This window comes from Lagopus muta, chromosome 1 (genome assembly GCF_023343835.1).
Source record: "Lagopus muta isolate bLagMut1 chromosome 1, bLagMut1 primary, whole genome shotgun sequence".
Taxonomy (NCBI): domain Eukaryota; kingdom Metazoa; phylum Chordata; class Aves; order Galliformes; family Phasianidae; genus Lagopus; species Lagopus muta.
The window spans coordinates 52,311,100-52,332,622 of NC_064433.1; the positions used below are offsets into that span (position 1 = coordinate 52,311,100).

The 21,523-nt window shown below is 44.9% G+C and overlaps 2 protein-coding genes across 3 annotated transcripts in view; one reads left to right on the plus strand and one right to left on the minus strand.

Annotated features, from left to right (window-relative positions):
* SYN3 (synapsin III) overlaps positions 1-21,523 on the plus strand; it is a 201,385-nt gene that overhangs the window by 97,010 nt on the left and 82,852 nt on the right. The window lies entirely within an intron of this gene.
* Positions 1-21,523, minus strand: part of TIMP3 (TIMP metallopeptidase inhibitor 3) — an 89,976-nt gene that overhangs the window by 26,653 nt on the left and 41,800 nt on the right. The window contains exon 1 of one of the 2 annotated variants that reach the window (XM_048933483.1): positions 7,127-7,502. The exons of the other annotated variant lie outside the window; for it this stretch is intronic. Coding sequence (XP_048789440.1) covers positions 7,127-7,250 — 124 coding nt within the window. The 5' untranslated portion in view covers positions 7,251-7,502. Of the gene's footprint in view, positions 1-7,126; positions 7,503-21,523 lie in introns of those variants that run through there. 2 annotated transcript variants of the gene reach the window in all.

The following is a 21,523-nucleotide window of genomic DNA, read 5'->3' on the forward strand; positions in this document are numbered from 1 at the left end:
TATTTTTAAATGAATCACCCGGGAGCAATAAGTAGTAATGCATTACCTTCACACTGCTGCACCTGGTATAGCTGCCGCTGTCTGTGCAAGTATTGTGTAAACACAGCACAACTTATACCTGCTTTGCTGAAGTACCAGTGATCCTGCAGGTCAGGAGAAACCCGGGCTTTTATGTATCAAAGTCAAGGAATTAAGGAGGGAAAAATCTATGGGATCATTTTTTTCAGCCTTGAAAATACAGTACCCAGCCACTTTAACAATAGATGAACAACTAAAGAAAATCATGGATTTTTGTTTAGTGTACATTTTTGTCCAGAACCCATAGCTAACAGGTGCTAATGACTGCTGTGAGTTGGGCTGCTACTGCCTGTATATGATAAGTATTTTTAGACAACATACTATGTTTGGATCAATATCATTTGCTTCTCTTAAAATGTAATCTGCATCACTTTCAAACTACACTCTATTTTCCCTATAACTCACCTGGGGGAAGAAAGAAAAAAACAAAAAACCCATATACTTTCTTTCAGTTTTTTTTGAAGGAACTTCATATTCCCCTCCATGGAGACTTCTTGAAAGCCTAAGCCTTGCTCGGCAGCCAGAAACAAATGTGCTACAGGCTGTTAGAGCTCAGTCAGTAGACCACTGCGTTGTTTTACAGGGGTTCTATTGCTACTTTTTCACTTCAGCAGTACTTCCATACAGTCCTTTTCCCTTCTCCCGTAACCCTTCTCTCCTCATACTCTAAGAGTACTCTTCAAAGGGTCTGCCTCTCCATTGTCCCTGAAGCACCTTTCCCATTACAAGTTTCCAGTTGAGCCTATTGCTGCAATCCTCCTCCTCCCCCCCATCAGTAACAATGATGAATTTTTTCAGAGCCCAAGCCCATGGACACAGACCACCATTTTCCTAGAAGCACAACCCAAGACCCTGCCCCTGAGTTGACAACAGCCTCCCCAAGCACTGCTCTATCCTGGTTCCTGGTGGATTTCAGTCCCAGGAAAGATATCCTGGATCAACTCCTTCCTTCCTGAGATAAAAATGTCATTCTACACCTTAGGCAAACCAGTGCTGACATTTGAAGAGGTCTGATGGTATTTTTTTGCATACGTGTCTCTCTATTTAACTTGTTTTATTGTCTGTATACTGTTTCTAAGGGCTGAAATTGCCCTCTGGAAAGGTCTTGTATAAACATGAGAAGGAATTTGGACTATTCATAGTCAACATTTATTTTACCAGCATGAAACTCAAGAGACTTCTATCTTCTTTCCAAAAGACTCACAGAATCTTTTCAAGCTGGCAGAAACACTGACTAAATAGAATAATCAGGGTGTAAAACTACTTGCATTTTTATGTTATTAGGCACTGTCAGTTAATGCACTATATCTTTAGTCTGGTCACTCAAGTGAACTACTTCACATTACAGTAGGAGGTTAACTGTTGTGATTATTTTTTTTTAATGTAATAGTTTTACGCACTCTAGTGTTTGTAACATTCCTCTTACAAACTTGAAACCATCAACTGAAATCCAACTCTGATAAAAGCCACTGAAATGCTGTTGAGACTAGTGGCACTACACCTGCTTTATGTAAGTTGTAAGTACAATGTTGGTCCAGCATTCCCTTGCCATATCAACGACAGGGCCAGATTTAGATCTAGTATAAGAGGGCATAAATCCATTTAACTCACCTTGGTCTTGCCTAATATGTTCAAACAGTAGAAATTTGAAATTCACATGCTTCATATTTACTCAGTGTCACGTTAATAAACACAGGAATTAGTACACTGATTCACAGCCTTTTCTCAAGTTATTCCAAAGCAAGTCCAGTTTAACCCCAGATTTAAAGAAGCACTTATCTCGCTAAGGCAAGATAACACTGGTAGCAGAGTCACCAATAGGCAGGCAGGCAGTTTCAATACACTCTTTCAGACATCCATTTTAAAGAATACCTCTTGGTTTTAACACAGCCCCAGCAGCAAGCAGCCCTCTTCTGTGACTTGAGTGCTCAGATGCAGAGGGTTATTATAGAGGCAGGCCTTCAGTAAATGCTCAGTGGCTCAAAGCTAAGGAAAAGTTGGGATGGTCTATAATAGTTCCCAATAGAGTCAGCTGCTTTGGTCAACTTTTCCTCATTCAAAAGTCTACAGAAGGTGTAGTTAGTTTAAAAAGCAGTATCAATCTATTAAAGTTACATCAGTAAAGTTCCACATATCACATGCAGAGGTTCTTCAGAGGTTTAGATGAGCTTGAAGTTCAACAAATTCTGTATTTGCTTAACTAATTAGTACTTGAAGGCCCAATTTCTCCTCACATCTTTTACATTACTGTCTTTTCACCACTAATATTTAAGTTGTTCCCAATCAATAATATCATGTGAAAAAGGAGCATCATACCCTGAGAGTCTATAGTAAGGATACTCATCGCTAAAAGGAAATTCAGATACATGCACCCCAGGCATTAATAGGAATGAAATAGGGCCCTCAGCTTAGTTTGGCTCAGAGCTAGCAAGCACAGCACACCCAGCCTTGCCTGCTAACTCACACCAAACTGTCCTCTCAAGTTTATTAGCTCTTATGAACTTCCATCTGGTGCAGACAGTGGAAGTTTCATTTAATGACAAGACCTCCTGCACAGAACACATGGGCTCCTTTTCTTGAGGAGCATGCTTGGTTGAGCTACCTAAGAGCACCAGATGGTACTGGAGCTGTTTGGAAAAAGAAATATGACCTCAGTCAACATTGTTACAAGGAAAAGCTATGTTCTCATCTTAGCTTTAACATCCAGTTATGGCCAAGGTGACACAACCAAGTGCTCCTCCTGAAGATTCTTGGTCCCACTGTAACTGTTGCAAGGGCCCCCAGTGCAGGAAGGACATGGAGCTCTTAGAGCGGGTCCAGAGGAGGGATACTAAGACGATCAGGGGGCTGGAGCACCTCTCCTGTGAGGAAAGGTTGAGGGAACTGGGCTTGTTTAGCTCAGAGAAGAGAAGGCTCTGGGGAGACCTCATTGTGGCCTTCCAGTGCTTGAAGGGAGCATATGAACAGAAGGGGGGAATGGCTGTTTATGAAGGTGGATAGTGATGGGACAAGGGGGAATGGTTTTAAACTAAGACAGGGGAGGTTTAGGTTAGATATTAGGAGGAAGTTTTTCACTCCCAGGGTGGTGACGCACTGGAACAGGTTGCCCAAGGAGGCTGTGGATGCTCCATCCCTGCAGGCATTCAAGGCCAGGCTGGATGTGGCTCTGGGCAGCTCGGTCCAGTGGTTGGCAACCCTGCACATAGCAATGGGGTTGAAACTAGGTGATCATTCGTTACTGTGTTGCCACCAGCCTGCTTCTTCTCAGAAAGGCTAGAGGAGCAGCTGTCAGGTGGAGTTCTCTGGAACAGGTGGGAAATCAGTGGAAAGAAGAATTTAAAAGGCATCTACATAAAGCAAGAAGCTCTAAGACTCAAGATTGGAACATATGATTATCAGGACTTGGTAGAGTTACTTCCTGCAGAAAATCTGGAGTAAATGCATGCAATAGTAACAAGACACCAAAGGAACCTTATATAATATTCTGCACTACATCTTCCAAGCAGTGCTTTCCATCACGTAATTTTTTTCTTAATATTTGCATTTGGAGATAAGACTAGCTACACATCCCAGAAGGTCATCTCCTTGCTCAAGTAGAGCAGGATTTACTTCAACAGTAAATAACCATAAAAAACAGCAAATAAGAAACTTGTATTTCCATCTTTCCCATTTTCCAATAGGATCACCAGTTTACAGTGGTGACCCTTCTGTCAGAAGACAAAACCAGGCACAAAGAACACCATCTTTCACCATGGTCTTTCACATGGACATAGGAATTCCATGTTAGTTAAAAAACTTCCTCAATTTCTTTAAGATCTCATCTATGATCAAGTTGTTCTGCATCTCTCTTCTAGTTTTCTAACAGAAAGGTAGAACGATCATAAAGAAAACCTATGAAAGAAAAAGGGCTGGTTTTCAAGAGGTATGGCACAATGGAGGGATGAATGGCATCCTTCACACCAAGGGAATCCAAGAACTTGCCAACTCCAGCTTAAACAGGAGTGAGGCTATTTAGAAGGCAGAGGGGCACTAATCACAGCTACTCTTGCTGAGACATTTCTTCCCCCAACACAACCTATAGAAAAGAATGTTACTCCAAACTCCTTTGAACTTTTAAGAGACAGCTAGTACTGCCATAGCTCTTTCTGAAGTATATGCACAAGATGAAATTGAGATAAGTGTGGAATGGAAAAAGTACTTTATTTATCATTTGCAGGTTGGTTTGTAAAAACCCAGCCTGCAGTTTCACATACTTGTCCTTTTTTTGAAGGGGATGTTGGGGGGAAAACTAGGGAGGAGGCATTTTTCCAAACCTGTGAATGCAACGTTCAGCAGCCAAGCTGAAAAGTTCCTGCTGCTCCTGCAAAAAAAGGACAAACAAGCCCTTTTCATGTCAGCTATGTCCTGCTGGAAATGTCACGGCTTTGTCACAATGGAACAAAGCATGCCTGGTGTCTGTTCTTTCAAAAGGTCTCTTAATTCAAACAAAAGAAAAATATTCACATCTGGAAGGGGTCGAAGGCAGGGGGTGGGAGGGGAGGAAGCAAAGTTCAGATGGCATGTCATAGGATTGCTGTTTGTCTAATTATTGTACTGTCTGTTCTGGCACTTACTGATCCAGTTAGAGAAAGAAAGCCAGGGAGTTAAACAATTTTTTTATTGATTGACTTCAAGGGGTCAGATGAGACACACCTCTTCACTTTTGCTCTCTTCATCATTCTGCAACACTCAGACTGAGAAAAAAGGACCCTTTTTAATCAGTCTGGGAGTGGTTTCTCTTCTTTACTTGTTAGAGGAAGAAAGTAAAATTGTTGTGTGAGCTTGCTTTAAAAAGCTCACTTTGACATGCACAGGACGTACATCCTGAAGGGCTGCCCTTTCCAATGGGTTTATTTGAGCATCTGTTTCTGCGGAGATTAAAGCCTTCTAATGACTGCAGAGCTGGGAGGCTGTATCAGAACTGAGCCATGGGAAAATCAAAATCTAAGTGTCTAGTGATGTGAGATCAGAGGGGAAGAGAATAAACTTGAGAGTAGGACTTCACTGCCTAGGCTCAAAAAGCTAACAGCAAGACTGTATTAGTGCTAAACTCTTATCTCCTTCAGCATTCAGGGCTTCCAAAGATGAAAAGCCTCTGCTAGGCTGCCACCTAGCTAGTTAATTCCTTGTATTGTTTTAGGAGCTATTTTAAAACGCTCTTCTGCTCCAGCCCTTACAGCATTGACTCCTCCCTTCTGAGCCGGTATTTTGTCAGGAGTTTCAAGAGCGATAAAAACTTGCTGCCAAGTCCCTTTCTTCCTTGCAATGTGTTTTATAACCCAGCGTGTAGTTCAGTCTGTCCAAACACTACACCAGTACACTGCCACCAGTTTCCATGGAAATGGTTAACTCCTTCACAGCCAGAAGGCTTTAACATGCTTTTTGCCATGAAGAACATGACAGCGTGCACTAAGATCTCAACCTGCAGAAGCACTGCATTTTCCAACAGTTCTAGCAAATTTAGCAAAGGCTTTACTTTTGCTTCAACCTATCACATCAAATTGCAGTCTTAACCAAACTTATCCTATAACATGAGCTGCTCTCTTCCCACATGCATCTCAGCATTGCCATCGTGTCTGAAGGCATGATGACCCCACTGACATCAACTTTCTGAATGCCACCACCCGTGAAAAAGCAATGGCATGAGACACAAGGACTCCAGGATAGACAGACAGGAGATGAAGGACATGACTTCAAAATCAACCAGAAACGAGAGCAGCAAACAGGAAAACTTCCTGCCCTACAGTTGAGGAGCTCTGCTGTATGAAACAAAATAGTTTATTCTGCTCCTAGTCATTACACATTGACAAAAATATACTGGCATTGATGTGTATTCATAACAAAAACTTATTTAATATCAGTTTTCTTAAAAAATTAAGTTGACTGAAAAACTACCCCTAATCTACTACAACATGACCTAACCAGAGCACCAAAACACAGCAAATGAAGGCCACGTACTATCAGCAGCTTTAGCTGTGGAAAAGTGGGTTTCCATCCTTACTGTCACAAAGGACAAGCTCCCTGGCAGCTGCCACTCGGGTGGCACGCTTGTTAACCCAAACTAAAAAACAGAGGCAGAAATATGGATATTCAACAGAACTTTCAACCGCAGTTTCCTGGAAGGATTCCCCACTCTAAAGCTATTCTATAAATATTTTCCAGGCTCTCATCACTAAGGCAAACGGAGCCTTCCCAGCACTTTTAACATGTAATGTTTTCTTTTGGCATTCAGACACTCTACAGAAACGAGAACTGAACAACCAGACACAGACACAGCCACAGCTTTTGCACAGAAGTGCCAGTAAGTTTGGCTAAAAGCAAAGTCACTGGCAGGGTTTGTAGCAAGAACTGTACTGTGACTTCCAAAGGAGCCACTTGGAGGGTTTCCTTGCAGACTCTGCTTGGGGTTGGTGACAAGTGGGAACCAACAGCCTCCCCATACACCGCACTACTACAACAACCGATGGAGGTGCAAGAAAACTCCATGTGCGCACTCTGCTCACAGCTGCCAAGGTGACAGCCCATGCGGACTGTCAGGAGGACACGTGTCCGGCTGCAGCTCAGAGGACACCACTGATGGGTTTCATACTTTTTGCCACTTAGCAAACAGCAACCGTATTTGGCTAAGCAGTCTCAGCTACAAACAAAATAGAGAACTTGGACGAAGAGGTAATGGAAACTCTAGTCCCGAGACAGCTCGTGCGTCCCCTACCTCACGTTCGCGCAGGGCTGACCGTAGGGATGCTCAACCCCACAGCAAGGGGCGACAACCGAAGAGCTCCAGCTTTCCAAAAACACCCGCGTCCGCACGCTTATGAGATCACCCCACGAAGACACAGCGTCCCAGAAGCGCGGTGACACTCGTCCCTGTCTCCCCAACACTCCCGACCGCCCTCCCCCTCGCCCCACGCTAACGCAGCCGTGCGGGACGCCCCCCACGGCGAGGCGCTCCCTCCCGCCCCGCAGCGGGCAGGTAGCAGCCCCGCAGCCCCGGGACGGAGCCACTCACCGATGTCGGAGTTGCAGAAGGCGTCCTGCGGGTGGATGGGGACGCAAGTGCACGCCTCCGCCACCAGGTCCCGCAGGCTCCAGCTGCACAGGAACACGGCGAGGAAGCCGAGCCACGCCGTCATGCTGCCCCCGGGGTGCGCTTCGAGCTGCAGCCGCTGTTCTGTTCGCCCGACCCGAGCCTCGCCTGCTCGCAGCTCGCTCGTCTCTCCCTCGCTCCCTTCTCACACCGCCTCTCTCTCGGCCTCGGGTAGCGCAGCCCTCGCTCGGCGGCACGGAGCGAGCCCGAGTGAGCAGCACTGCACAACTGAGCGGAGCCGAAGCAAGCCGAGCTGTGCCGCGCTGCCCGGTGCGCCGAGTTATAGCCTCGATCGCGCCCTCTCGGGCTCCGGGGGCGCCGCCGCAGCCGACCAATAGGAGCCCCGCATTACCTCATCGGCGGGAGAGGCCAGCGGGACGGGGCGGGGCGGTGGCCGCGGCTTCAGCGCCTTATACGGAATAGAGCGGGGAGCGCCGCGAGCGGGAGGGAGTCGGGTTGGTGGCGCAGGTAGGGGCCCCGGGGGAAAAGTCCCCCTGAGGAGAAGTGCCTTGTCTCCCTGAGGAGAAGTCTTCAGTTCGGCGGGGGCTGTGGCTTGTAAAAATGAAAACGTTCGTACCCCTGAGTTATCCACGAGTGCCTGCACGGCTCTGTCCCCGCACAGTCCCGTCCGCCCCAGTCAGGCTCTGCCTCTCCTCAAGAGAGGAAAGAAGCGCCTCAGACGCCCGTGGAGCTGCTTTTTACTCGCAGAGCTTGGGGTCTTTCTCTCACAGCCATCTCAGTTGGCTGTAAGCTGACTTTTGGTTGCGGGAGATGGGAGGAAACGGCGCTGCGAAGGATTTTCAGGAAGCGAGTGGAAAGCAGCACCTCACCGTTTTTCCGCCTTCAGTAAACAGCAAAAGGAGGATGGGGAGAGGTCCTAGCTGAACCCCTTGCTAGGATGGTGTCCTGTGGCCCTTCACCCTGCCCAAGTGCCCTTTCTCCTGCCTCCCCACCACTCATTCTTCTGGGGATGGCAGACAGCAAGGGCTCAAGCTGGGGAAAGCAGTGTTACATCTACCCAGACACTCCCAACGTTTAATCTCCAAGTGTATTTTAGCAGAGCAGCTTTAGAGGAATTTATAGAAAAGTCCTGCTTGTTTTGTTTTCCCTTATCCCCTTTTGGAACAGTACATTTCTATCAGCCAGAGAAATGTAAATGTTATAGTAGAGCTGGGACAGCAAGGAAGGAGATTGCCAGCTGCAGGATGCAGACAGCCTTATTATCCTGCAGAGGGGACCGAGGGGTGATTAATCACTGTATCAAACCAGTGTATGTAATGTCAGAGTACTTTCCGTGGGGTTTACAAGATTTAAGCATGTCTAGTTATAAATGATGCTGGTATTAAAGGCCAGGGACCAGCTGTCCTAAATTTCTAGTCAGCTAAGTCTGTAGATTTACAATTCTGCTCCATCTGGGTGAACCACAGTCTGCCTACACCTTTTCTTTAATCATACCACCCCTATAAAATTAAAGCATCCAGCATTGTGGAAACACAGGCTCTCATTTAGGGCATAGGTATACAAAAGATTGAAGATGGGTATTGCTAGTGGCTATCAAAATAACAAAGCAAACAGCAGAAGTCATAGAATCATAGAATATCCCAAGTTGGAAGGGACCCACAAGGAACATCAAATCCAGCTCCTGGCTCTACAGAAATTTAGGTTCCTCTCCTTGCTGTGACACAGCCAGCCTGTGTGACAGTTTCATCTCACTGTGCTTCAAATGCCAGTCTGTGTAATTGGGGTAATGGTGATGGAGCTTCATAGGAATGGGTGTTAGTGAATGCAGTGAAAAAAATCAGATGGTGCTGAGGTGATAACAGGTTATACAGGTACAAATGAATCAGGACATTAAACAGGACATTAGATCTACGTAGGCATGCTAGTGTCAGAATCATTTGGGTTCAAATTGCAATATGAGAAACCCCATGCAAAAAGCTCCTTAGGTATTTGGGCTGTCAGCTCCACGTACAAGGACTGAAGTTGAATCTGTCAGCTTGGGCTGTCACTTCAATCTCACTGAGTGTAAACAAGGAACAATTCTTCTGACCTCAGCAGAGAAACATGGAAGAAAAATGAGGTGTGTCTGGCACTTTCGTTTTTTCTTTATAGTTGTTAAAAAGTTTGATATCACCAACATCATGATGCACCTGATTTATCAGCATCTCAGATCAGTACCTGAGAGAAGCAGAATTATTCCATAATCTGACACTGGTGTAAATAAGTGAGACTTTGGCCCCCACACAACTAGATTATAATCACAACTCCAGCACCACCTGTCCAAATAGATCCTCTGAGAAGGTTTCTTCATGTCTGTAATAACACCTCTCTCCGGTGTGTTCCGAGGACTAACAAGCTGAATACTTTATAACAAGCTTTGAAGATGCTGGCTGTTGCGTAAATGCTGAGTGCCTGTAATGCACAGACATGGGACACGTCCAGAGGAGACTGAAAAACAAACCTTTCTCTCGCCCTGCTTTCTGCAAAGGGAGAAAGAGGAGAGCTAGAAGTTAGTGAGGTTCCTTCCTTCAGGCATGGCAGCTTGTTTACACTGGGACTGACCAAGCTTGTTAAAGTAAAACCAAGTTTGTGCTGATTACAGGAACTAGTTCACTTTTCAGATGTAACCCAGTGAAGTAATCTGCAGTTACTTCCCATGCTGAAAAGGAGTGCTGCAGTCTGACCTAGTGGCAAGGCACAGCTGTTTGGAAGGCATGATGCTCAGGTTGTCTGTGTGTCATGGTGAACCACTGTCTTCTCTGCTGCAATTTGAGAGATGTGTACCTGTGCCTGAACAGGAAAGACTTAGCTCATTTGTCTGCTTTTTTGACACTAGATATTGCATTTCAAAGAGCTGACCTTTCCTTTAGTAGTAGGGATGCAGGATACTATGCAATAATAACATTCCAGTAGGACTGGATTATTGTGAAATAACTGTATTTATTTGCCACTTAGCATACACAGAAATGAGAGTGCTTTATTTTTGTGAATCACAGGTAAATAGTACTCGGGAAAGCTCAGTGTGCCCCATGGCCTTCTAGGAGGCCTCTGTTAAATCATTTTACCTGCTTATACATTAGTTTCCTCATAAATAGAGCTATTATGTATTATCCTCTGATTGTATCTATTAGATGTTCAATATTAGCCTCTCCACTTTGAGCCCTGTCACTAAAATACACTCTGGAATAGCCAGGAAAGAGTTCTGTTTGTTTATTTATATGAGAAAATTTTGATATGTGGTCAAAGTAACACAAAGTCAATTAAGGAGCTGAAAGGAAAACTCATTCTGAGTCCCTCCCCTATGCCCTGTCTGTGTGGGAGTAACTGCAGAGGGAAAAACAAAATTAACTAGCATTCGGCTCCTTTGGCTAGACAAAACTTTAAGCCTTATGTGGCCATTAAAAACATAGCAAGTAAAGAAGGAGAAAATAAAGACCTTGATCTTCATATGAGAAAATTAGAGTTCACATTTGATTTATGTCACCAAATAAAGAAATCTATGTTATTTCAGTCCACCACCAAGAACACACTGTTGAACACAATTAAGGAACTCTGCTTTACTGGGCAGCCACACCACTTCATGCTGTGATCTTGTCGGATCCCACAAGCTAAGCATGACTGGGCTGGGTCAATAGTTGGTGTGAAATTTCCCAGGGAAAGCCATGTCTGCAGGTGTTGGCTGAGTAAAGTGGCATTCTTCTCTCAGTCGTGCACGAATGTGTAGAGACGGTGCTAGGGGGCACTGCGCTGCAAGAGATGTTTGCGTCTCGTGTTGATGAAGTTAAGTTCCTTGCGGTATCTGAAGAATTCACTCTTCACGAAAGGAGCGATGTTAAGCTGAGTGTCTTGGTTAAGCGTCAGGAGAGAGAACTACATTCGCTTCCATAGATACCCACTGAAGAAGAGCATAACTGCTAATATCATTTTCCTTCCATAAATCCTGTTTGTGGCTGGAAAGGATCAGTCCAGAGCTAGGCATAGAGGCTGGGATAAAATCACTTTGGGATGGTCCTTCAAGAGGCATAAAGTGTTGATGTAAATGCACTAAAGGCATATTCTCTTCTCTTCTGATCACCTTTCACAATGAGCTGTAAGGGTTTCCAGACACTGGCAGAAAGCTGCTTCTGAACTGACAAAAGCATCTGAATGTAATTAGTACAGAAGGGCTTAATCAAACAGGAAATTTGGGCCAAAAAAAAAAAAAAGAAAAGAAAAGAAAAGAAAAAAGAGCAAAGAACAAAATGAACAAACAAACAAAAGAAATAACACTACCACCAACTTAAAAAACCCTGGCACATGTAGTGCCCGAAGACAACCCAACTCCTCATAGAGCTCAGCTGGCTTAAACCAAGCAAAGCACAGATTATGTCGGGAGAGTTCGGCCTGCAGTTCAAACAGTTCTGCCACCTCCAAGAACAATACATTAATTTTAAATGTTACTGAACTGTGGGCATTTTTTTATAGATTGTCCATAGTAACTTGACTAGATCCATGGATGTAGAGTCCTTCCATCAGCACTCCAAATTGTTTAGCTGCCAAGTTGCTTCATCTTGTCCTGAAAACCTTTTCTGAAGTTAATGACTCTCATATCCTTTACACCAGTTCAGCATCACACCCTGTAGAAGACGTCACTGCTCTTCTGCTTTTATATAGCAGGTAGGAAAGGACTTTTTTGACATCTAATGTCCTCTTTGACAGCACACCCACACTATGTCATAGAATTATAGAATCATAGAACGGCTTGGATTGGAAGGGACCTCAAGGATGATCACGTTCCAACACTGCCATAGGTAGGGCTGCCAAATGCTAGATCAAGTACTAGATCAGATTGTCCGGGCCCCATCCAACCTCCAATGATGAGGCATCCACAACCTCTCAGGGCAATCTATTCTAGCACCTCACCACTCAGTAGAAAATTTCCCCCTTACATCTAATCTGAATCTCCCCTCCTTTAGTGTAAAAACATTCCCCCTTGTCCTACCACTGTCCACCTGTGTAAAAAGTTGCTTTCCCTCCTGTTTATAATCTCCCTTTAAATATTGGAAGGCTGCAATGAAGTCTCCCCACAGCCTTGTCTTTTCAAAGCTAAATAAGTCCAGCTTCTTCAGCCTGTCTTCATAGGAGAGGTGCTCCAGCCCCCTGATCATCTTTGTGACCTTCCTCTGGACCCTCTCCAACAGCTCCACTTCTTTCCTGAGTTGGAGGTCCCACACCTGCATACGGTAATGCAGATAGTGCCTCACAAGGGCAGAGTAGAGAGAGACAATCTCTTCTGATGCGACCCAGGATGCTGTTGGCCTTCCAGCCTGCCAGTACACACAACTGGCTCATGTTTTGTTTTTCATCTACCAGGACTCCTGAGTCCTTCTTGACAGGGCTACTTTCAAGGAATTCTTCCCCCATCTGTATACATATCTGGGATTACTTTGACCCAAGTGCAAAACTTTGCACTTTCTATGTTGAACCTTATTAGGCTTGCATGGGCCCACTTTTAAATTTGTCAAGGTCCTTCTGGATGGCATCCCTTCCTTCTGCCCTATCAACTGTACCATACAGCTTGCTGAGGGTGCACTTGATCCCATCATCTGCATCACTGATGAGGATATTAAAGAATACCAGTCCCCAGACAAAACTCTGTGGGACACTGCTTTACCCCAACTCGAACATAGAGCCATTGACCACAACCCTCTGGCTGCAACTCTCCAACCAATTCCTTATCCTCCAAATAGCCCACCCTTCAAATCTGTATCTTTGCAATTCAGAGATAAGGATGTGGGAGGGAACCATGTCAAAGGCCTTGATATGTCGTAGGCAACCCTACTGAAATGGTCACACATTGCATTAACAAAAGATGCTCTTATTTCCTCATTATCTTTTTCAGAATGTCTGTTGTTTTGTGGGTTGTATTTTTTTTCTGACACTTTCCTTTGAGAAGACTTCTTTTTTTTCCATTATCATATTTGTTGCGGAAGTTGAACAGAGCAGCAAGGCAGAGTTAGAGGCCGAGCAACAATATTTACCATAATTTGTGTGCAAAAGAGGTTGGAAAAAAAACCTTCTCTGTTAATAACTGTTGTATCAATGGACGTCATCTGCTACTTAAAACAAGACGGCTCTTTATTCAAAAATGTCTTTGATTCTGTTTGTACATATGAAATTTTTTTATTTGATCTCTTTCTCTGAGGTTGCAGAGGAATTATGTCACCTTCCTGTCTGCAAGCCAGATGAAGGTAACACTATCCCATTCCCAAGCTTTTAATTAGAGATACACCATTAAACTTCTATCAGCTCTAACCGTTCTATGTTGTGTTTAATTCTCATGGATCCTTTGCAGATTGTGCTTGCAGAGATCAGCCAGTCTGGGAGCAGAACACAGGCACTGTGTGCCACCAACAGCATCGCATTATAAGGGACTGTTGAATATGAAATCACCCTCTCAGTAATGTGGGGATCCTCCCATCCCACTGTGATGTGGCATCAGCTGCAGAAAGGTGACCAGGAAATATCTTCTGACAGCCTTATCGAGTTGAAAATGTTTCATGCACATGACTCCGCACTTTGGCCCCAATCCAGAAAAACACTAAGGCACGTGTTCAACTTTAAGCACACGAGAAGGTCCACTGAAGTCAACAGGACCGTTTACATGCACAAAGTTAAATATAAGCTTAAGTGCATTTCTGGATTCAGGCCAAAGGGCTCAGTACCATGCAGGGTTCAAGCCAGGAGGCTGTGATTAGATGGTCTGACAGAGTTGGGGGCGGGGAACGGGATGTGATTTGCTTGGCTCTACCTGCCTATGCCTCATTCCAAAGCAATTAATTTTCTCTCATTTTTGTTTATAAAAAGTTTTTCCATTTTTCTTGCTTTGCTTTCATGCTGCTGTAGCTATTCCCAAATTGAAGTTTTGTTTTGCTTTTAAACCCCTTCAAAACAGCATCAATAGCTTTAAGTGACTGAACAAAGAGATTTCAAATAGATGAGGTGCTTCAAATGGTAATAAGAGCTGGTGTTCACAGAGCTTTGGAGGCTGGCACTGAGAGGAGAGGGAGAGCGACTGAAAATCACTTTTCAGTTGTTCCTTTGTATGAACAGTTCTCTGGCTTATGCAATGCACAGTAATTAAAATGACTGAAATGCCTCACATTTTTAAGAGAGCTTTAAGGCAGCTCTGTGGCATTGTGGCCAGCAGAGTTCATGAGCTGTAGATTTGTGACTGCAATCAAGGTTTGACATTTCTATCACTGTAACTTGAAGAAGACAGTATCTCTGTAGAGGCCTAGGAGAGGAGCTGGAGGAGGAAGGTATAGACACAGAAAAACAGAAACATCTGGTCCCTTCACAGTTGCATGAATACCTATGGAGCAAGCTTTCCTTTCAGTGAAGTGAGAGCCTGAAGGTTCGTGTGAATGTCAGAGATCCCACTGCTTTCCTTAACTGTAGCCTGTCCAACTTAAAGAGTGGAACAGCACTTCCACAACCCTATCAGTCAGTGTAATGTCAAATACTCATCTGCCCCCTCTAATGTGCTGTACATTTCCATGAGGGAGGGTACTGGCCACTGCACTTGCTGGATGTATTTGTGGAGGGCCAAATATCTCCCCATTGTGTGCAAGGCAGACAGGCAAGCCCCTCTGCTCACAACCCCCATTCTTGTGCTGCTTGACAGAGATAATCCTAGAATCATAGAATGGCCTGGGTTGAAAAGGACCACAATGATCATTGAGTTTCAACCCCCCTGCTATGTTGCAGGGTCACCAACCACCAGACCAGGCTGTACAGAGCCACATCCAGCCTGGCCTTGAATGCCTCCAGGAATGTATAAGGGAAAATCTTGTTGCTTTTCAGTCCCCTTGGGAAGTGACATGGGCGAAAGCCACAACATCGCTCATCTTCTCTCAAGGGTTGACCTGGCTGCTGGCAGGGATGAACAGCCGTGGAGAAATAGAGGAGCTGAGCCCAGGTCTCTATTGGGATGGGACGTGACTAGACTGAAGATTTTTGTCATGCTGAGCATCAAGATCCTTCTCCCCTTCCCTCTCTGCCTCTCACCAGCCTTCTGAGGACACCTACTGAACTCCCTCCTCACCCAGCGTAGTCTTTCTCCCCTTTTCCTACACATCAGAGACACTGTACGATACAGTGGTCTCCACAACACTGTGTTAAGTTAGGAGATGGAGAAAGATCCCATCAGGAGGCAATGGCTCCGTATCTTGTACATTACCCTGAGTGCCAGCTGAGGCTAGCAGAGCTGCGGTCCCTCCACACCCAGTAGGCCAGCCAGTCTGTTGGATGTGCCACTGGTTCTAAAGCATGTTGAAATTCTCTGAAATCACTGCATGCATGAAAAGCAGAATGTTGAGTGCCAGGGAGCTGACATTCCTCTTTTTGTTACATTAATGAGCCAGGAGACACTGTCAGGTTGTTGGATCTGAAAGAAGGGCCTCCTCTTTACCTGCATAACAGGTGCAGCTGCAGGAAAAGTTTACTGTCTTTTGCTCTCTTGCATAACCTGCAAACACTTCCCACAAATATAAGCCAAATCGCTTCATCTCCATAGTCCAGCTGTTCCTAGTTTCTTACTTGAAGTTGCAAACAAAGGTGTTAGTTACAAGGATGGTCTCTAATGATGGGACAGTGTCCCAGCAGGTATCAAAGTCAGTGATTCCTGTTTGTGAATGTCACCACATGCGCGTCAAAAGTGAGTTCTGCTGTGTGTAGGTCCCAATGGACGATTGCCTCAGGGTAGGACTTTCTAAAATCCAAATTGACTTTTTCAGTGCTTTTGTTCCTGTATTCCCAAATTACCAATGTATTGTAACTGTAAGCAACAGCTTCACTTACAACACATCTCTCCCACACAGACTCACTGTCCAAGGCACAAGAAGCTGGGGATTTCTGATGTGAAATTTCAAGGACAGACCTATTTCTTCTATAGAGCAAAAGGCAGCACTTCTGTTTCCTCACTGTTCTGGAATTTTTCTCCATAAATCTTGGCACACAGTGTGAGACAAAAGAGGAGATGGTAGGTCTGCAGCCGGGAATGACGAGGATTCTGTCATTTGTTTATTGTCTTACTCTTCCTGAGTGACGAATAACGCACTCATCAAAGGACCCTTTCAGATCTGCAGTGTGAGTTCCACACCTCATGTATTAATGCTGGCAGTGAAAAGATCAGTGTTTGATTTAGCGCAGTGTGAAAACAGTATTCTTTCTCCACTGAAGAAAGCAAGAGATGTCTACCATCCTCATTCCCCTTTATGCAAAGGGCTTGAGCAATCCCTCAGTTGTGCCTTCCTCTGTTCATGCAGGAAAGCAGCTTAGTTTTTTCATTGTGACTGGTAATGGGCATTGTGCAGTAAGAGTTAATCTGTAACCAGATGCAGCACAACTGGAGGTGAAGCCAAGAAAGAGGAACAGAGCAAACTTCCTCTGTTTTTCCTTCGCACTGAACGAAAGTACCTTTACTAGGAACCACGGAACTAGGACTACAATATCTTGCTTTACTAGCAAAAGCTGAAAGAAACAGTGTTCTATACTTGCAGAGTTCAACTCCTAATTTTAACTCAGTTTGTAGCAAGAGCAACAAGTAGCACACTGGGTGCGGAATGCTCTTTGAGTGGGAAGCACATAGTAGGGACGAATGTTCTTTCACCCCACTGGTACTGCCCAGAAAGGACTTCAAATGCATATCAGAAGCAGTGACAACCGCCCAGAGCTGGCAGGAATCATAGAATCATAGAATCATAGAATGGCCTGGGTTGAAAAGGACCACAGTGATCACCCAGTTTCAACCCCCGCACTATTGGCAGGGTCGCCAACCACCAGACCAGACTGCCCAGAGCCACATCCAGCCTGGGAATGAAGCAGGAAGGTGTTGAGTTCATGTATAGACTCCACAGCAGGACCAAAGCTGTGAGGGTACCACAGCTTGAATATGTGCCCTGAGCAAGAAAATACCTCTCTATACCTCTGCTCCACCAAACTGTACTCAGAGTGTTGACCAGAAGTGCAGTGTTAAACCAAATACCTGGTTGTGGAAGCCTGGGCTGCTCCAGTGCAGTGGTTCATCAGAAGTGCTACAAGGCTAGAGAGATACTGAATTTTTGGTAGTTGCAGATGTCACCTCTGTCCTCTCTCCTCTCCTTTCCTCCCATCCTCCCTAGTGCCCCACAGTGCAGCTCCCATTCTTCCCTTCTCCCAGTGTCTATAGCAGTGGTTTGAAGCAATGCCTAAAGCTCTCCCTAGACACCCAGCTGAGGACTGAGAGGAAAGGGCTCTCAGTGTGAAGTTTTGCAATGCACAGGGGGATCTGTAGAGAGATCTACTCATGGGATAACCCACAGAAAAAAAGCAGTCTGAGCTGTAACAACAGAGCTCTACCAAAAGAGAAGTGGCTCTCCATCAATCTTCTCCTAACACTAGAAAGTATGAAAATTAGATTGACAAGTATTTTAGGCTTTTTCATTTAAGCTGTGTCTTCATGTTACATAGATTTCAACCAAGCATTCTTTAACTGAAATCCTGCTCTAGTTCAAGTTCAGCAGAACCACCACCTTGGTGAGTGGAAAGGGGAAGGAGGGATTGGAGGTCTTACTAGTGCAGATAAATCCTTACTACAGTCAGAATATAAGGCACTAATCTGATATCCCGTAGCTCACAGCATAGCTATAGGGATGTCTTCCAAAGGTGCTGCAATTCTCTCTCACTATTCAGATAAAATTATCTATTGCAGCATCAAAAAAAGCACAGACCTGCCTCACAGAGGAGGAAGGAACAGGCTAGAAAGGGAAATTTTTACTTCATTTGAAATTGCTTGCCCTATCCGGAATAAATCTTCACACTGAAAATCATATATAATTGTGACTTAGCCTAAGGGGGCTAGTATAGCATTAGCTTACAGCACGGCTGTAAGCAAATAGCACCACAGAGAGTTGGCTGGAGGAAGTAAAATCTTATTCCCAGTAAATGCAAGAGCTTTTCCTTCTCCTTACTGCAGAGACAGAACCTAGCTCCTCAAATTAGACGATATCTTCAACTCCCCTAAGGTGTTTCCACAAATATCAATGCAATTAAATAGTTTTTACTTCATTGAAACTACAGTCTGAAGGCAGACATAGCCATTCAGTTTTATTTTGAGAAAAGTCTTCCGAGAATAAGAAAGTGAAAGAGGGAGAAGCTGGTGCTGTAAAACTCTTATTCCATCAGACATTGGTGGAAAGGAGGAGGGGGGCAGCAGTAAAGGCATGCCTATGGCATGGAAGGGAAAGTTCTCAAAGGATTCCTTTAATCAGATTCTGCAGAAGATAGGCTCACTCTGTAATTCACTCCATGTCTTATTCAAAGGCCATATGCTCTGGTCATGTGGAGATTTACAGTCTCCAATTTACTGGCCTCAGAGAATCTAAAAGAATTATGCAAGAAATCATGTGCTATGATAACTGAGGCTTCACACAGCCATGCTTTCTAAAGACTGCTTCCAGCTCAATATAAGACCCCTCGAGGGCTTTGTAGCCCTTTCAGGGAAGAGAGTAGAGGAGAAAAAGGGGGAGCTGCTAACCACTGCCATATGTGAGAAGTGTCCCTGTCTGCACGTGGGTGTGATGTTCATGTTATCATAGGGGCTGAGCTCCAAATAGGCCCCCCATTTCCTGTTTCCAGTCAGCAACTTACTGCTGGAGCAGGAATCCCATGTCGCACTGAACTGAATTTACAAAAGAGGAAAACGATGGCCAGTGGAGAGGGAAAGGGTGGGGGAAATCCTCTAAAATAACAGGGATACGAGCCAGAAGTCCTGAGAGGGAGCAGAATAAGTGGGAGTTCAGCAAATAACCATTTTCTTTCTTTGACTAGTGTTCCTTAGAGACTTAAGCACTCCAGTTCTCAGAGTTAATTTTAGCTATTTGTGGTTGGCCTGTTCCTAATGTCCCTTTCCTATCTCTCACACACAGTGAACCTTGGGATACTCTCTGTGGGCTGACAGATGACGTGAAAACCTCTAATCTGCAGGTCAAATATCAAAAATGAAGTGGGATCAGGAAATTGGAAGCACAATTTGTTTTTTTCCAAATAAGGGAGATATATTCATATTAGAAGTTCTTAGCATACCAAGTTTGTGGTTTTTTTTTAAAGAAGTGTATGAGAAGAATGACATACTCTTGAAATTTTTATGGTAACCACCAAAGATGTTATCATCCCATGGACATCCCATGGCCTTTCCTATGCAGACTATGACAGATACACATTTATTACTTACAGGCTCTTCTCCAGGAAAACCAAAACCACACTGTCCCAAGTACTGTACTCAGATGCAACAGTCAGAGTAAGTCCCTGCAAAAGGGCACAGAGTACACATTAGGGAGGGTTCAAAATGAACACTGTGACAATAAAGCTGTGGTGCCAGGGATTAACAAGCTTGCTGTATGTGGTATTCACACTGTACTGTGTGTGATATTAACAGAAGTCTGAGCTGTACCTGTTTTACACTCCTGTGCTGATGTGCTGCCAGTGTTTTATGGTTCACCACATTTGCCCTACAGCTTCTGATGAATCTGATGACCAGAGGCACCACAGGATGCAGAAGCAAGTTAAAAGGTTTGAGATGATGTCTCCCATCTCAACCAATGTTTCTCATAAACTTGAGCAACAAGTGGGTCTGTTACTTCCCCTGAATATCCCATCCTTTACCAATAGAAATCTGTAGAGGATGCTTTACTCTTTATATGCTCTGAGTGATATATGTGTGGTACTGAGAACAGTAAAAAGGCATATAGTCCCCTAAGGAATCTGAAAGAGAAGCTGGCTCTACAAGAAAATTAAGTTCAGGGCTAAGAAATCAACTCAGGACCCTTACTGTCAGTTGATAGATTTAAGGCTTTGAGTCAGGTGAGGAATATGAAGGTCTCTCATATAAAAGACATTGGCTCTGAGAAGCTGTCTAAGAGAAGTTAGTTACTGTTCCCCTCAAGAGCGGAAGAGCAGTAGTCCCTGAGCTGACCGAGGGCAGATTTCTGTTATTAATTGGGCAGACTGCCCTAGTTTTGATTTGGACCAGAAACAGAATACTGACTAGGACATCTTGGAGAAGGCTGCCTGTAGCTCTCTGTGCTGGCTAGCAGGACATGGTCTGTCTTCATAAAAAACAAGCCTGCTGAGTTGCCAATGTCACTTTTCCATGCATACAGGTTTTTCTCAGGTGAGGTTATGCTGCTCAGGGAGCTATTTTCCACTATACAGAGATGCAGCAGGACTCCGACAGCTGTAGTCAGCACTGCTGGCAGCAGAGACACAACACAGCTAAGCTTTTTGGAGAAGTCTGGCAATGAACAGAGCACATGTGGGGCACAGGGGGCATCCCAGGTTGACTCTGGCTTCCCACAGATTTCCTGGAAGATCTATCGATGTCTGAAGATCCTCTTCATTTTTTAAGTTGGCATGCAAAGTTGGCAGCTTGTTTCAGTTTCAGAAGGAGAGGCTGTTAGGGGCTGACCTGCTGGATAGGAAGATCTGTGGAGAAGGATCTGGGTGTCCTGGTGGGCAGCAGGTTGGCCGTGAGCCAGTAATGTGCCCTTGGTACCCCGGAATGCATTACAAAGAGCGTAGCCAGCAGGTTGAGGGAGGTGATCCTCCTCCTCTGCTCTGCCCTGCTGAGGCCACATCTGGAGTGCTGTGTCCAGATCTGGGCTCTGGTTCAAGAAAGTCAGGGAACTTCTAGAGAGAGCCCAGTGGAGGGCCACCAAGATGGTGAAGGGCCTGGAGCATCTCCTTGATGAGGAAAGACTGAAAGCCCTGGGACTGTTCAGCCTGGAGAAGAGAAGGTTGAGGGGATATCTTACCAATGCTTCTACATATCTAATGGAGGTGTGTCAAGTGGATGGGGCAAGGCTCCATCTTCTTGGTGGTGCTCAGCGACAGAACGAGGGGCAACAGACACTGGAACAGAGGAAGTTCCATTGGAATATGAGAAAGGACTTTGCCTTGAGGGTGACAGAGCACTAGAATAGGCTGCCCAGAGAGTCTGTGGAGTCTCCTTCTCTGGAGATGTTCAAAACCCATCTGGACGCTTTCTTTGTAACCTACTTTAGGGAACCTGATTTAGCAGGGGGATGATCTCCAGAAGTCCCTTCCAGCTCTAACGATTCTGTGATTTTATGATTCTGTATGTCCTGTCCAAACCAAAGGTATGAATAGTGGGGAGCTCCCTCCCGTAAACCATATACAGGTTTTCCTAATAATCCCTGGACAGATGGACAGTCATGTGAGTCCTTGAAAATCTATCCACTTTGGAGCAGCCCTGGGTGTGGTGCAGTGGATGTGGCCAGA